The 15492-nt window shown below is 58.6% G+C and overlaps 2 protein-coding genes across 4 annotated transcripts; one reads left to right on the top strand and one right to left on the bottom strand.

The window, feature by feature from the left end:
- Positions 1–3009: 3009 nt before the first annotated feature.
- Positions 3010–6876, bottom strand: TMEM176A (transmembrane protein 176A). The gene is made up of 7 exons (XM_056106773.1): positions 6773–6876; positions 6042–6262; positions 5574–5684; positions 4563–4619; positions 4205–4423; positions 3715–3825; positions 3010–3282 (listed from the first exon to the last, which is right to left on the bottom strand). Exons 2-7 carry the CDS (start codon positions 6231–6233, stop codon positions 3241–3243), a joined length of 732 nt encoding a protein of 243 aa, XP_055962748.1. The 5' UTR covers positions 6234–6262; positions 6773–6876; the 3' UTR covers positions 3010–3240.
- A 100-nt stretch (positions 6877–6976) lies between these two features.
- On the top strand, positions 6977–12314 carry TMEM176B (transmembrane protein 176B). Of its 3 annotated transcripts, none has more exons than XM_056106772.1 (7): positions 6977–6996; positions 8357–8550; positions 9638–9748; positions 10051–10107; positions 10247–10486; positions 11373–11492; positions 12014–12314. In XM_056106772.1, the coding sequence occupies exons 2-7, from the start codon at positions 8362–8364 to the stop codon at positions 12092–12094; spliced, it is 798 nt and encodes a 265-aa protein (XP_055962747.1). In that variant the 5' UTR covers positions 6977–6996; positions 8357–8361; the 3' UTR covers positions 12095–12314. The 3 variants fall into 3 exon arrangements, with proteins under 3 accessions (XP_055962747.1, XP_055962745.1, XP_055962746.1); XM_056106770.1 differs by lacking the exon at positions 6977–6996 and adding an exon at positions 7103–7297; XM_056106771.1 differs by lacking the exon at positions 6977–6996 and adding an exon at positions 7256–7382.
- Positions 12315–15492: the final 3178 nt, after the last annotated feature.

The raw sequence follows: 15492 nt of genomic DNA, 5'->3' as shown, positions 1-15492 counted from the left end.
GAATCACTGTGAGAGCAGTTACAAAGCTTTCGGGTCTAAGTCTCAGTCATACAATGAAACACCCGTACCTTCACCAGTGCCCATTCTCCACCCCCAACAACCCCAGTAGACCCCCATCCCACACCCTCCCCCTACCTGTGGGGCAGATGATTTCCACATTACTCTCTCTCTACTTTGATCACATTCAATATTTTGACACCAGATCCACCATTATTATTTGAGATTTCACCCCAACACTCAGAACTGCTGAACAGGCAACGGTAGACAATTTGTGTTCTATTGCTGGTTACGAATAACATATGATGTCGCGTGGCTGCAGTAGGGCCATGTGATTTTGAAATTCCAAAATTTTAACACTTAAATCTGGAGGGATTTCTGCCAAAAGCCACCGGGTTTCGAGATTTGCTCCTGAGTCTCTGGGATCATGGTCGTTGAGCAGCTTGATCAGGAGCCAGAGAGGCCCTTCGTGGGCGATGACTTGGGGTCTCGTTGGGATGGGGAGACCAGGACCGGCTCCACCCCCATCCTGTGAGACCCAACAAGTTTCATCACTGCGGGCCCAAACCTGACTGTCCAATGGCCTCTGGAGGATGACGGCCACTGAGCTGCCAAGGGGGAGCAGGTGGAGTGACAACATCCTTTCCTCCCTGGGGTGGCCCGGTGACAGTAACGTACTGTGGGGTCCGGACGCATTTCTGCCAAAAGCCACTGGGTTCCGAGATTTGTTTCTGAGTCTCTTGGATCATGGCCATTAAGCAGCTTGATCAGGAGCCAGAGAGGCCATTCGTGGGCGATGACTTGGGGTCTCATTGGGGTGGGGAGGACAGGACCGGCTCCACCCCCAGCCTGTGAGGCCCTGAGTGTCTTGTCACCGGGGGCCCAAGCCTGACTGTCCAGTGGCCTCTGGAGGATGGCAGCCACCGGGCTGCCAGGGGGAACAGGCCAAGACACAAAACCTATTCCCACCTGGGTTGGCCCAGCACCGGTAACCTACTGCAGGGACTGGACGCATTTCTTCCAAAAGCCACTGGGTTTCGAGATTTGTTTCTGAGTCTCTGGAGCTTTTTTGGTTTTTAAAAAAAATCATTATTTTAATTTTTTTATTTTTTCAAAGCTGTTCATGATTGGATTTCAGTCATATAGTATTCCAACCTGCATCCCTCCACCAGTGTATGTTTCCCAGCACCAGTGTCCCCAGGTTCCCTCCCATCACCCCCACACCCCACCCCCTGCCTGCCTCTATGGCAGGTGATGTTCTTCTCTCTCTCTCTCTCTCTCTCTCTCTCTCTCTCTCTTCCTCCCTTTCTCTCTCTCTCCCTCCTCCTTTTGCGCATTATGGTTTGCAATATTGATGCTGAAAGGTTATCCAGAATACCCCTTTACTACTTTGAACCGTCAGATCTTGTCCAGCATGATAATTCTCAGCTATTATTGTCCCTGGTGACTACCTTTAGTGTTGCATACCTTGGGCGTGCCAGGAAGAGCCAACAGATAACTGTGTTGGGTCAGCCCGGGGTGGGGGGTGGTGGTGGTGGGGACTCAGGACAGAAGGGCACCTTGAAACTTGCATATGCAGCTAAACCACTGCCTGAGGATTTCTTGTCTCCACCGGAATCCATGGGACTTACAAGGAGACCCCCACCTGATAGCCCCTGGACAACCCTTATGAGACCAAAATCGGACCAGTTAGGACCTGACCGTGAGTTCCTTCCCTGCCCCGCTGTAGTTCCCTATAAATCCAACCCCAAAACGCAGGGTGACTTCACGAGCCTCTTTAGAGACGTGTGAACATTGCTCGGGAGTTCTTCGTTAAACCCTCCTCTTGCTCTCTGTTTTTCCCTTTCTGCGAGCCTGTTTCTGGACCTTTCAAGCTGTTCCTACCAGGTCTTGCTTGTTGGGTTGGCCTCAGTTGTCTCCTTGAAGTTTGACATTTGGAATATTCCCACGCTGTTAAGGTTGTTCTGAGTTCCACTCTATTGAGCCCTCTATGATTTCACTCAGACTCTCTGTACGAATAAGCCGATTTCAGGAAATATGCTTTCCTTCTGAAGCCTCACGCTGCAGAGACCCTATGTGGCCAGCCCCAGCAGAAACTCTGGATTCTGAGTCCCAAACACAGGGCTGAAATCCTGCACGTAGGTTCCCCTGTGCGTCCTTCCTGGTGGGAGACTTGGAAGCCGGAGTCGGCTGGTGAGTCTCTCCCGCTTGCTGGTACTTTGGGGTGGCCCTTTGCTGTAACAAGCCAAAGCTTCCAGAGAGTTCCTGGTCATCCTGATCAGGCGTCAAGTCTCAGGTCTCTGAACCCTTACTCCTACTTCTCTGATGGTCTTTGAGGAGTTCTCGCCTTTTCTCTCTTTTCAAAATTATCTTTTTTTTGGGGGGGTCAGGATTTGGGCCACACCTAGTGGTGTTTAAGGAACTGCTCCCAGCTCTGCTTGGTGGTGGCTCCAGATTTTCTGGGAGTGCCTTGGGGTGGGGGTGGGGGTGCTTATCGTGGGGGAGGATTGAACTGGGGTGGCCACATGCAAGGCAAGCACCTTAACCCATCTACTATTTTGTTCTCTACGCCCTCCCTCATTTTCTTGATAGCTTCACCACCAATTAAAAAAAAATACAAAAAACAAAAACCCATGATTCCTATTTTACCAGGCAGTTTCAGGTATCCCCGGCCCAGCCCTGCCCAGTGATTCAGAGTTTACAGTTTACCATTTTATGGACGGTCTTGTTTTCATAAAAGATGACTTCTAAAGCCGATTGCATCTTTGTCCTCGTATTTAAAAAATGATTTTAAAAAAAAACCTTCCAGTCTCTAGAAAGCGCTTGTCCTCTTAGCTCTCACCTACAGGGGGCGGCCGAGAGTCTCTTCTGCCTTTAGCCTTCAGACCCTGCATCTGAACCCAGCCCCAGGGTCAGCAACTCCCACCCAGAGAGGAGGTGGGGGACCACAGGAGCAGGACGGCCTCCTGCCTTCCCAGCCGAGAGCACTTCCCTGGAATAACGAAACGGGAGGACGGAGGCAGCAGCGTGAGTTTATTATTGGCATCACTCAGGGGCCCAAAGCTGGCAGGGCGGTGACTGTGAGCAGGGGTGACAGGTGTCCTTCAGCAGGGAAGCAGTGGCCGTGGGACAGGCCTCGGGGCTGCTGGACTGCCTCTTGCCCGCTCTGGTTCTCCATCCAGAAGTCAGGACCCAGGATGCTCAGCCTGGCAGTGCTCCCGGCCAGCCCTCGAAGCAGAGCGTCTAGATGCCGTTCCCTGTCAGCAGTTTCTTCTGGTCCTTTTTCTAAAGGGGACGGGGTGGGGAGAAGGGGACAGCCCGATGGGGTGCCCAGAAGGCCGCTTCTCTCCTCCAGGGCACCGCGGCGCTGGACCAAGTGGATCCAGCACCATCAGCCTCAAGCGGGACCTTCTGCTTTTTTTTTTTTTTTTGGCTTTTTTTTTTGAGCCACACCCGGGCATTGCACAGGGGTTACTCCTGGCTCTGCACTCAGGAATCACTCCTGGTAGTGCTCGGGGGACCATATGGGATGCTGGGAATCGAACCCGGGTCGGTCGCGTGCAAGGCAAATGCCCTACCCACTGGGCTATCACTCCAGCCCCAACCTTCTGCTTCTTGAGGATGCTTTAGTCCTCGGGGCCACCCTCGAGGACCCTCCCCGCCTCCCCCGGACAACCCCGCTCCCTTAAACACACAGACGCTCGCTCAGGCCCTCACCTTCTTGGAAATGCAGGTTGTCCAGAAGAACAGAGCCAGCGGGGTCAGGGATGTGATGATCAGTAGCACCCAGAAGGCGAAGAGGGTGGCATGGAGGCTTATGGCCATGGCCTGGGGGCAGAGAACCAGAGTCGTGAGCGCCAGAGGGCTGGTCCCCACTCAGCACCCCAACACTGGCTCACTCCTAAGACCACGGCTTCTGGAGCGGGGTGCTGAGGAAGGAAGGAAAGGGTCCTGGCGCGGGGGGGGGATCAGCAGGACTTGGTGCAGAACGCACCCCGTAAGCCCTCCCACTGGACTTGGGGTCCTCGTGGGAATTGACCATGACTTGGTTCCCTGACAAGCCCAAGGCTTGCGAGGATCAAGGGGGGTGATGCCTTAACTGCCTCGCCAGCCAGCACCCCAAGTGACGGTCTCTTCCGTTCCCCTCTCTGACAGCGGGGGGCTGTCGCAGGCTTGGTGAGGGGCAGAACCCCCCACTCCCCACTACCCTCAGAAAGCGTGCGTAGGATTCACACTGGTCCTTCCTCTGGGTCTCCTCGGGGCTGGGAGTGGTGGGGGCGCGGGTGGGCCAGTCATCGCTGGAGACGTCGCAGATGCTGTCTCCGTCATAGGGGTAATTGAAGTCGTGGAAATTATTAGTTAACATCACAATGGCGATCACGGCAGTGGTGAAAACCCCCACGATGAGCAAGGTCTTCAGGAAGGCCTAGAGGGCAGGAGACGGGCAGGGAAGCGGAGGGGTCGGCGTCTGCAGGAGCCCAGGTCGGGGCCGGGAGCAGACACCCTTCCCTTGGGGCCAGAGGGTCCATGGGTCACGATGGTGGGCTGCCCGTCCTCAGACTCACCCAGAAGATGCCGCGTTGCTTCTCGTAGATGAAAGCCACGGCCCCAGCCAGCACAGCCTGGGGAGAGACGGCAGGGGCAGGCTTAGCCCAGCCCACTCTGCCCCACTGCCCTGTGTGCAGTCCCACTGTGTGCAGACCCACTGTAGAGCCCCACTGTGTATAGTCCCCCTGGGTGCGGGTATACTGTGTATAGGCCTACTATGTGTGGCCCCACTGTGTGAGGTCCGACTATGTGCAGGTTCATTGTGTGCTGCCCCACTGTGTGCAGTCTCACTGTGTGCAGCCCCACTGTGTGCGGCCCCACTGTGTGAGGTCCCACTATGTGCAGGTTAACTGTGTGCTGCCCCGCTGTGTGCAATCTCACTGTGTGCAGTTTCACTGAGTGCAGCCCCATGGTGTGCAGCCCCATTGCGTATCGTCCCGCCCTGTGAAGGCTCACTGTGTATGGCCTCATGCTGTTTAGCCCCACTGTGTGCAGCCCTACTGCGTGCAGCCACCGTGTGTGGCCACGGTGTGCAGCCCTACTGTGTGCATCCCCACTGTGCGCAGCTCCACTTTGTATAGTCCCCCTTGCGTATGGTCCCATTGTGTGCAAAGGCACTCTGTGCAGGCCCACTGTGCGCGGGGGCTGTTGAGGCGCTGCCTGCAAACTCCCCCTAGAGGTGAGCCCGCCCTGAGTCCTTGCTTGCTACTTGCTCTGGGAGGCGGGGGCTGGTGGGAGAAGCCCTGGGCAGGAAGTGGGAGCCCACAGGGGCTTTGCCTGCACCCGCCCCACTGACCCTGTTGCAGCAGGGGCCGGCCCCGGGCTGCAGGCTCCCTCCCTCTGTAAGGGCCTCTGCCGCCGAGCCATGGGGGCGGCTCCCCAGCCCCCTCTTGGTCGGTCGGCACCCGTCTCACTCACCATGGTTGGCATCTTTCCCGCTTACCACTCACCCACGGTCGTCACCCGTCCCACTCACCCACGGTCGGCACCCGTCCCACTCACCCACGGTCGGCACCCGTCCCACTCACCACGCCGCCGGTCCAGAAGGCCGCTCCGGAGTAGCGCACGCTGGAGTACTGGCAGAGGTAGAGGACTCCTCCCAGGAGGCAGGCCAGTACCCCCAGCACGATCTGCATCACCTGCAAGACCAGGAGCTAAGACCCAGCTCGGACCCGGCCCTGCTCGGGAGCGCCTGCGGGCCAGGGGGCTGTGAGAATCTCACGCATGAGCAAGAGAGAAAGAAACAAGGAGGTGAGGAGCAGAGGGCCGCGGGATGGGGGGCAGTGGTGAGGGGAAGGGGGGCGGCCGGTGCTGGGATGGGGCAGGGGCAGGGGAGGGGTCGGCCCAGGGCTGTGGGACCCTCCCCCTGCCCTCCTGCCCCCGCAGATGGCTTTCCCTGGGGCATGAGGCAGGAGAAGCAGAGACGAGCCCGAGCCCGGCGTCCTGTTTGGAGGGGGCTTCCCAGCGCGGGCCGGGGCAGGGGCAGCCCTGCTCACCCAGGAGGCCGCCAGCAGCCGGGCCCCGCGGGTGGGGGCGGCCGGCCGGGGTGCCTGCAGGCGGGCGATGAGGCCCTTCAGCAGCTGGGCCAGGAAGGACTCCTGATGGATGTGCACGTCGATGCTTGAGGGCTGGGGGCCCCCGGGGGCCACCTCGCAGGCGCCCTCAGCCGCGTCCATGCCCGCAGTCATCCCTCTGCACGGAGGAGAGGCTGGTGGTGCTTCAGGGAGGATGGGGTCAAAGAGGGGTCACAGACCGTCATGTCCTCCTTCCCTTCCGCCCCCCCCCCCGCCGCACCTCCCACTGTCTGTGGGTTTCCAATCAGGACCCCGAGACTCTGCACTCCAGATGGGCCCCCTTGCTACCCCCACCTCCCCCTCAGCCCCCAGAACCCGGATTAGGGGCCAGAAGCACTACAGAGGCATCAGTGGGGCTTCTGCTGAGGCCACTGCAGGACCGGGGTCACCCATCCGCCCCCCCTCAGCCCCCTCTCCACCAGCCACCCCGAAAGGCTCGTCCAGGTCGCCCCATTCCCGTCCAGAGAAGAATCGGGCTGTGTCCAGGTCAGAGGCCAAAGGGCAGAGGCCCAGGTAACAGAGTCGGTCCCCCCGGCACCCCAAAAGTCATTGTCTTGGGGGGTGGCTGAGACCCTTCTCACAGAGCAGGGGGCTTGAGGCCTTGGGGTCCCGGGGGGGGCCCCCTGAATGGGCCCCGGCTGGGGCTGTCTCACCTGCTATCCTGAGGCCTGGGTAAATCTGTGGGGGTCAGTGTGTGCGGCCACGGGCTGGGTTGGGCTGCCGGAGAGGAGGGAAGCACTGGGGAGTGGCCAGCGCGGCTGCTGCCAAGGGGCCCCGCCAGGGCTTTCCTGAGAGCTGGCCTTGGGCTGGGCCACTTGGCTGGGCCTGGGGGACCCTGGAGGCTCCTCCCCACCCCCTCCCCGCCTGGGAGTCCCGGGTAAGTGTTTGTGCTGTGAGCACAGTGGGGGACGTGAGTGTGCGTGTGCTGGAGTGCGTGTGTGTGTGTGTGTGTGTGTGCGTGCGTGTGTGAGTGTGTGTTTGTGTGTGTAGCTGGTGTTTGCTCTGCTTCTGCTCGGCTGCTTCCACGGAACCCCCCAGGAGGGGCCCCTTGGCCCAGTGCGGCTCTTTTCCGGGAGTTGGGTGCTGAGGGCGTCACTCCACCCTTCCCTCTGGTCTTCCTCCCGCAGGGTCAGCCCCTCCCAGCCCACTCTGCTTCTGGGGGTTCCTCCAGGACACAGGTGAGCCGGTCCTGGGCCCCTGGCGTGGATCCGCGGGGCCGGTCCCCACCGGGGCTGGTTTCCGGGGGTCTCGTGAGAGAGGGAGGTGAGCTGGACAGGGGCCTCCCGGGGTGGAGGGGTTGAGTCCCCACCTTTCTCCCTTCTTCTGGGACCCTGGGAGGAACCGGGCAGAGGACAGTGGCCACGGCTGAGTGCAGGAGCCTGATGCCCGGGGGTCGTGAAATGGACTTTTCAGGGCATGGCTTGGAGGCAGAGCAGGGGGCAAGTGGGGGGCCACCGGGGGCACCCGGTGGTGCCAAGGAGGCTCAAGGAAGATGGAGCCCAGAGCACATCCCTGGCCGCAAGGTCCTCTGGGTCGGGCAGAGCAGACCGGAATTGGACTGAACCCTTGTGTGTGCGTGTGTGTGTGCATGTGTGTGCGTGTGTGTGTGCATGTGTATGAGTGCGTGTGCATGCGTGTGTGCGTGCGTGTGTGTGCGGGTGTGAGTGTGAGACTTGTGCACCCACAGAGTTTGCCACAGAGTTTTCTAACACAAAGGTGCAGAGCACTGTGGAAGGCAGAGTCCAGCTCCGAGGTGGCCGCTGCTGGGGACCGGTCAGCAGGGCAGGGTTCGAGCAGGCTTCTCTGATGCTGGCCAGCTGGCTCTGTTGTGGCAGGGAGGCTGTCCCCTGTGTGCAGGAGAGGGACAGTGGTGGCTGTGTCTGTGTGGGGGGAGCTGTTGCCTGTTGCTTTGCTTGAGGCTGGGCTGGGAGGGCGGGGGGGGGGGGTGGATGACTCAACAGACTCACGGCGGTGGGAGGGGGTGTACAGAAAAGACCTAGGTTCCTGTGGGGGCCATGCGGGCCCAGGGGAGCCTTGGGGGATCATATTTCTTCTCGTCTGCAACCTGAGGAAATCAGTCTGCCTCTGGGAAGGGTCCAAGGGCCTCTGAGCTGGAAGTTCTCGGGGTGACTTGGGATTGGGGTGCAGTGCCGGACAAGCCCTGGACACCTCCCCTCTTCGCCTGGGTGGGCAGCGTCCTCCTTTCTGTCCTGACCCCGCCCATCTCCTCCCTGTAGGCAGGATGGCCCAGAGCACCGTGTCTGTGACCGGGCTGGACACGGCCACCACCCAGTCGATGCCCGCACACATCAACATCCACGTGCACCAGGAGTCGGCCCTGGCCCAGCTGGTGAAGGCGGGCAGTGCCCTGAAGCAGTTCTTCTCCTGGCCCTCTGGCAACCGCATCGGCTATGGGCAGCTGGCCCTGGGGGTGAGTGCCCCGAGACAGGGGTCAGTGATGGCGTGTGAGAGGCCAGCGGTGATGCAAATCCCACGAGAATTGGGATTTCTATCCAGCTGGCCCCCAGGAGATGTGGGGGTAGGGGAAAGGTGGGGGTCCTCTTGGGGGTGCGTGTCCCAGTGGCTTGAGTGTCACCCACGTTCTCTTCAGAAGGACCCGGGAAAGTCGACTCACAGAGTTACAGGGTGCACAGGGTGGGGTCGCTGACAGAACAGCATCGGGCCTACCAGAGTGGAGAAGGCGGGCGGCTAGGAGGACAGAGTGGGAGAGGGAAGGGAAGGAACTTGGGGTTCAGAGAACAGCAGGAGCGAGCCACAGAGGGCTGGAGGGGGCGGATGAGTCCAGCAGAGACCCAGAGTGATTCAGGCCGAGAGGTTTGGGGAAGCATCCCCGGGCCTGGTACCCCGAGTCTTCGTGGGGTTGGGGATCCCGCCTCAGCTCTGACCAGTAGCCAGGTGAGGAGTCTGAGCTGGACCCCGGTGTCGGGCCCAGGGCCAGGACTGCACGGCACAGGGGCAGGTCTGCGCTGAACCCACCGGGGAGGATTCTCGAGGCTTGGGGAGACAGAGGGGAGGCAGCCCAGGACATGGGGGGGACAAGGACCTGGAGCTCTGGACGTCGGGAGAGGCTGTGTGGACCCCCGATCCTAACACCTGTGACCACAGCTGCGAAGAGGGAGTGACCCCAAAGAGCTGGTCACTGGTGGCTGTCATTGACCCAAACCCCTTTCTGGAAGTGGGGGGGGGGGGTCTTTATGCACCTCCTGACCAGGGCGTGGGGTTCCCCAGGGAGACGTGGGACCACCAGGCAGGTCGATGGAGAGACACATGGCAGGGGGAGAGCCAGGCCTTGCTGCTTTTAGGATGCCGAGGGGGCAGAAGCTTCCAGAAGCAGAGCACCAGCAGGGAGGAGCCGGCAGGCTGTCGTGGAGACACCCCCCACCCCCCACGACCAGCCCTGATGTTCTTTCTCCCTTTCCTGATCTGGGCGCCGCGACTTCCAGTCCTGCTCTGCCGGGATCTCGGGCGGCCAACTTGACTCTCATCCTGTGTTGCAGGTGGCCCAGATTCTGCTGGGGCTTCTGAGCTGTGCCCTGGGGGCCTTTCTCTACTTGGGGCCCTGGACCTCTCTCCGTGCCTCAGGCTGCGCCTTCTGGGCCGGCGCCTTGGTAAGGAAGGGGGGCCGGGTGGGGAGAGGGGAACCAGAGTTCCTTAGGATCTGGGTCAAGGATTGGAGAAAGAGACCAAAGATCCAGAATCTGATGTCGGGGTGGAGGGAGGAGAGGGGGTTGCTGCCTTTAGAGCCACAGGGCCACCGGGGTCTTTCTGCAAGTCCAGAGGGTGCCAGCCCCCCTCCTGCTCCCTGTTCTCCGTGAAGGCTGGGCATTGGGCGAGGGGTCCCCTGGAGCTCTGTCCCCCAGGCATCACGGGGCAGGGACCCGGGGATGCTTCCCGGTGTTTCTCTTCCTAGACCATTGCCGCGGGAGCTGGGGTCATCGTTCATGAGAAGCATCCAGGCAAATGCTCGGTGAGTGCTGGCCCCGCCCTGTACCCCTCGTTCTCAGCCCCTGCCCTGCTCCGTATCTGGGGGGCACTCTTGGGGGGAGGTGGGGGGGGAGCAGGCAGGTTGGAGAGGGCGTGTGCAAGCTCCTCCCTTCCCCCCACAGCTCTTCCTGGCCTCTCTGCTCACTGTGTTGGGCGTGATGGCCACGGTGCTGGCCGTGGTCCTCTGCGTGCGCAGCCTGGCCGGGGAGCACGGCTTGCACACGGAGTCCATGTGCGAGCAGCCGGAGCCGGAACCCTCTTTCACCACCACCCCCCCATGGGGATGGCACCGGCGGCGCTACCATGCGGACAACGGGAAGTGGAAAGTGCAGAGATGCAAGGAATTTATGAAGATGGTGGTGGTGAGGACGACCCCCTGCCCCGTGGCCCAAAGCATCCGGGCCCTGGAGGGCAGGCGTGGGGTCGGGTGGGGGCCTCTCAGAGCCCAGCCTCATCCTAGGTCTTGGATTCAGGAGCTTGGCGCTTAAGCAGAGGCATTTCTCAGGGCACCCACATGAGTCCCTGAATCCCGAAGGCAGAAGCGCTCAGAGGAGCTGCCCTGAGAGGGTGTTCTGGGGTGACCGTCCCTGTCCTGGCCGCTTACCCCAAGTCACCACCATCATCCTTACTGTCATTATTACTCTCTGGGTTTCGGGATATGTCCGCTGGTGCCCAGGGCCCCTTCCTGGCTCTGTGCTAACCCCCCTATGGCCATGTCCAAGATTGAACCTGGGAGCCAGGCACACCAGGCAAGCGCCCTCCCCCGGTGCTGTCTCTCGGGCCCTGCAACTCAGCGTGAGGGACTCCTCGTGGGGGCCCAGGCGGGCAGATCTGGTAGTCAGATGGCTCTTGGGATAATAATGGGCTCGGCTGGGCCTCATGTCCAGGGTGGGTCCTGGCGGAAGGCTCCTGGCTGGGAGCTCAGCGGGGACTCTGGACAGGGGCTTCTCATGTATCCCGTCCAGCTGGTTTCCGGTGAGCGTTTGGGGGTTGAAGAGTCCCTTGTCTTGGCAGAGTGTCACTTCCCAAGGGTCAGGGGTCGATACAGACTCTAGGGGCTGGGCCACAGGGCTGGAGCATGGAGCCGAGCGTGGCCTGGAGAGCAGGTGCTGGGGGAACTGTGTCATGGGCTGAGGAGGGTAGTGGGGCAGGAGAGCAGGTGCTGGGGGAACTGTGTCAAGGGCTGAGGAGGGGAGCGGGGCAGGAGAGCAGACACCAAGGCCATCTCTTCTCTCCCTTCGTCTCCAGAACATGTTCATCGGGATCCAGGCGCTGATCCTGGCCATCTGTGTGCTGCAGGCCATCGGGCACGGGGTCTCCCTGGGCCTGGTGATTCGAAGCACCTGCGCCAGGAGCTCCCTGTCCCTGGTGAGTGCCATGGCTGGTGGGGTGCCAGGGAAAGGGGGTGTGGCTGGGGAGGCCTGGGCTGGATCCCGGAGTTCAGGGGCTCCCTGCTCTGCTTCCCTGGGGAGTGTCTTCTTTCTTTTTCTTTTTGGGTCACACCCGGAAATGCTCAGGGGTTCCTCCTGGCTCTGCACTCAGGAATCACTCCTGGCGGTGCTCAGGGGAACCCTGTGGGATGCTGGGAATTGAACCCGGGTCTGCCGCGTGCAAGGCAAATGCCCTCTCTGCCGCACTATCGTCCCAGCCCTGGGAGTGTCTTCTTGTGCCCCCGTCGGCCAGCACCCTCTGTTCCTCTCCTGTCCCCTCCTCTCTACCCTGGGTCTTTGTCTAGCTCTCCTTCACTGTGCCCCCTCCTGATGTCTGATTCTGTGAGGCTAACTCTCCTTCACTGTGCCCCCTCCCGATGTCTGATTCTGTGAGGCTAACTAGGTTCCACCCTCCCGTGGTCCAAGGATTGACCATCACCTGTTGTGTCCCCTGCCCAGGACCAGGAAGAGCTGGAGAGGAGGCTCCTGGGGCAGAATTCCGCGCCCCCCTCCCCTTGCAAGGAGAAGATCGTCCTGTGAGGCTGACAGGGAGCTCGCCTGCCGCCCGCCCCTGCCTGAGAGGGAACCCGGACTCTCCCAGGCCCTGCACTGCCCGCCCTGCCCCCGGTCACCCCCCTGCCTGCTCCCCCACCAGCCTCCCTCACTGAGCTCAGCCCTCCCATCAGGCATTGCTGTATTACCCCGGAGACCGAATAAATAGGACAGCGACAGCCGCGAGAAGCAGCTGGCGCAGAAGAGAGCTGGTGTTCCTCTGTTCCTGTGCACTGTGCCATGGGGGATTTCTCGGCGTCAGTGCCTCTGGCTTATGAGAGCTGACATAGCCCAGGGGAGGCAGGCTGGGAGGCTGAGGCCCCCGCCCAGTGGAAGCGCAGACCCTCCAGAGATTTCCTTCTGCGCGTTGTAAAGTGAAATACTGCAGGGATAATACGGAATACATCATACATGATACGATGCGGATAATATGGAGTAAATAATACATAATACAGCAGGAATAATACAGAATGCATAATATGGGCCTAGAGCGATAGCACAGCGGGTAGGGCGTTTGCTTTGCAAGTGGCTGACCCGGGTTCGATTCCTTCGCCCCTCTTGGAGAACCGGGCAAGCCATGGAGAGTATCTCACCCGCACGGCAAAGCCTGGCAAGCTACCCGTGACATATTCAATATGCCAAACACAGTAACAACAAGTCTCACAATTTGTTGTGAGACGTTACTGGTGCCCGCTCGAGCAAGTCGATGAACAATGGGAGGACAGTGCTACAGTGCTACATAGTATATGATACAGTGGGGATGATACAGAGACATAATATGGCGGGGATAATATGGAATGCATAATACATAATAGAGCGGGGATAACGCAGAATGCATAATACGTAACAGTGAGTGCCTGCCTCTCACGCAACTGACTGGGGTTTGATCCCTGCTACCCCATAGCGTCCCCCGAGTCTGCTAGGAGTGATACCCAAGTGCAGAGCCAGGAGTAAGTCCTGAGCACTGCTGTGTGTGGCCCTCAAACAAACAACCTCCCCCACCACTCCGCCCGCCAAACAACACAAAAGCCAATGTACGGTGAAAGTCACTCTCAGGCGTAGGATGGCGCACCTAACCTAGTTACCCCCTCTTTATCGGGGTGCTGTGATTTACAGTACTGTCATGATAGTGTCATGCGTGCTTTGTCCCAACACCGCACCTACTGCCAGTGTTGCTGCTTCCCTTTACCAGAGTCCCAAAGACCCCTCCCTCTCAAATCCACACCCCCCCAAGCACCCCCAAACTCAGCTCTGTGGGCCCGTTTTCCACTTCTGCTACCTTTGGCCATTTGTTGTTTCCTTACAGTGTGTCTTTATATATTGCATATGTCCGTTCCCTTTGGGCTGACTTCATTCAGCATGGTCCTTTCTTGTTCCATCCATTTAGTAGCAAATTGCCTGGCTTTTATCTTTTATTATGCTGCATAGTATTCCACTGTGTATATATCACCACAACTTCTTGATCTTTTCATCTGTAGTTGGACATTCAGGTTGTTTCCCTATCTTGACTTGAACTGCAGTGAACAGGGGAAGACATAACAATGGCTAACGGGCACGTGAAAAAGTGCTCGTTGTCTCTTATTACTCGGGAAACACAAATTCAAACCACAATGAGACGTCATCTCACACCAGTGAGAATGGCACATATGAAAATTCTGGAAATGATCAGTGTTGGCAAGGATGTGGTAGAAAGGAATCCTTTTCCACTGTTGGCTGGAGTGATAGCACAGCGGTAGGGCATTCGCCTTACAAGCGGCCAACATGACCGACCCGAGTTCGATTCCTCCACCCCTCTCGGAAAGCCCGGCAAGCTACCGAGAGTATTCGATATGCCAGACACAGTAACAACAAAGTCTCCAATGGAGACGTTACTGGGCCCGCTCGAGCAAATCGACGATCAACGGGAGGGCCGCTCGAGCCGCTGGGTGAGAATATTGTCTGGTTCAACCTCTTTGGAGAGCAATATGGAGATTTCTAAAAAAAAATCAAGACTAGATCTAACCTTGTCTTCAAGCTTCCTGAACTTTGATCCATGAAATTTACATGACTACATGGAGCAAGAGCTTCCACCCTCCCACCCTCCCTCCCTCCCTCCCTCCTTCCCTCCCTCCCTCCCTCCCTCCTTTCCTCCCTCCCTCCCTCTCTCCCTCTCTTCCCTCTAGTAATCAATGCTATTTTTCTCTAGACATGCATCTGTTACAGTCACTTTTGTCAGACATGACAGAATTAGCCTTTTCATTCTTTATTTTCCTTTGATTTTTTTTTTTGCCCACACCTGCCATTACTTAGGTATAACTCCTAGCTCTGTGCTTAGGGATCACTCCTTGTGGCTTGGGGCATTGTAGGGGTGCCAGGGATCAAACCCCAGTAGGCTGCATGCAAGGTAAATAACCTGTCAACTGGACTACGCTCTGGCCAATCTTCCATCATTTTCGGGATGTCTATATAAACATATAAGAAATATACATTGATGTATGTATCTTATTAGGCAAGAAAACAAGTCATGGCTTCTAGATTCTGGAAGCAGAAGGGATTCTTTCTGCCTTTCAATAGTGATTGTGGCTTCCACACAGTGAGCAGATTCACATCCTCAAGTTTTTAGGAAGACCTCTCTCTGCAGGAGGTTTTACCCCTGAGCAGCCCTGCAGGGAAGAACCAGGCTGCATGTCTAAGTAAAAACGCTGAGAGTCTATCTCGACCCACCAGTGGAAGCTTCTGGAGAGTTGAGTTGCCGAAGTCTGTCACCTTCTGGCCCCCGAGGATGGCTCTGTCTCTCCGGGGCCCCTGTCTGGCTTTCTTCTGAGAGATCCGGAAGGAAACTGTGATTACAGGCTACAGACATGACACAGAGGTCTGCTCAGAGCATCGGTCAGGGCTGAGGAAACCACAGTCTGTAGGCCAAATCTGTCTGTGCCCGTGTTTGTGAATAAAGTCAGAGTGAAACAACTCTGTGCCCCTGGGGCTGAGCTGAGTTGAATAGTCTTAGTGGAGGCTGAATAACCCCCAAAGATAAGAGTGTTTGATTGCTGGTGCTTTGTGTAGAGGCCTGCAGTTCCCTGGAGCAGGGGTCCACAGTGCAGGGGGTGGTGAGGTGCTGGATGAGAAGGCGGGGGACTTCCTGGGGAGCCAAGCTCTGGAGGAAGAGGTTCGTGGCAGAGGTGCAGCCAGGTGGGTGCTGCAGATGACAAGGGAGCTTCTGAGTGACTTCATCTTCCAGAGAGAAGCTTGGATGCTCCCGCGGGGTGAGATGTGGCTGGACCTTGCCCTGGTAGGGTGGCAGGAGCAGCCGGATGTGGTTGTGGAGCAAACGGGAAGCGGAGATGAGGCCCTTGGAGCCTCCTTAAAGCCCAAGTGAGCGTCTCCGCATTTCCTAGATTCTGATGTGA

This window comes from Sorex fumeus, unplaced genomic scaffold (genome assembly GCF_029834395.1).
Source record: "Sorex fumeus unplaced genomic scaffold, SorFum_2.1 ptg000143l, whole genome shotgun sequence".
NCBI classification, from domain to species: Eukaryota; Metazoa; Chordata; class Mammalia; order Eulipotyphla; family Soricidae; genus Sorex; species Sorex fumeus.
This window is presented reverse-complemented; position numbering and strand designations above follow the sequence as displayed.

Excerpts from the sequence above, each read along its gene's own strand:
- TMEM176A (XM_056106773.1), bottom strand. The coding sequence starts at position 6,233 with ATGACTGCGGGCATGGACGCGGCTGAGGGCGCCTGCGAGGTGGCCCCC. Across the intron at positions 5,685-6,041 it reads GGCTGCTGGCGGCCTCCTGG|GTGATGCAGATCGTGCTGGG; the intron begins GTGAGCAGGGCT and ends CTGGTCTTGCAG. Across the intron at positions 4,620-5,573 it reads CCTTCTGGACCGGCGGCGTG|GCTGTGCTGGCTGGGGCCGT; the intron begins GTGAGTGGGACG and ends GTCTCTCCCCAG.
- TMEM176B (XM_056106772.1), top strand. The coding sequence starts at position 8,362 with ATGGCCCAGAGCACCGTGTCTGTGACCGGGCTGGACACGGCCACCACC. Across the intron at positions 8,551-9,637 it reads ATGGGCAGCTGGCCCTGGGG|GTGGCCCAGATTCTGCTGGG; the intron begins GTGAGTGCCCCG and ends CCTGTGTTGCAG. Across the intron at positions 11,493-12,013 it reads CCAGGAGCTCCCTGTCCCTG|GACCAGGAAGAGCTGGAGAG; the intron begins GTGAGTGCCATG and ends TCCCCTGCCCAG.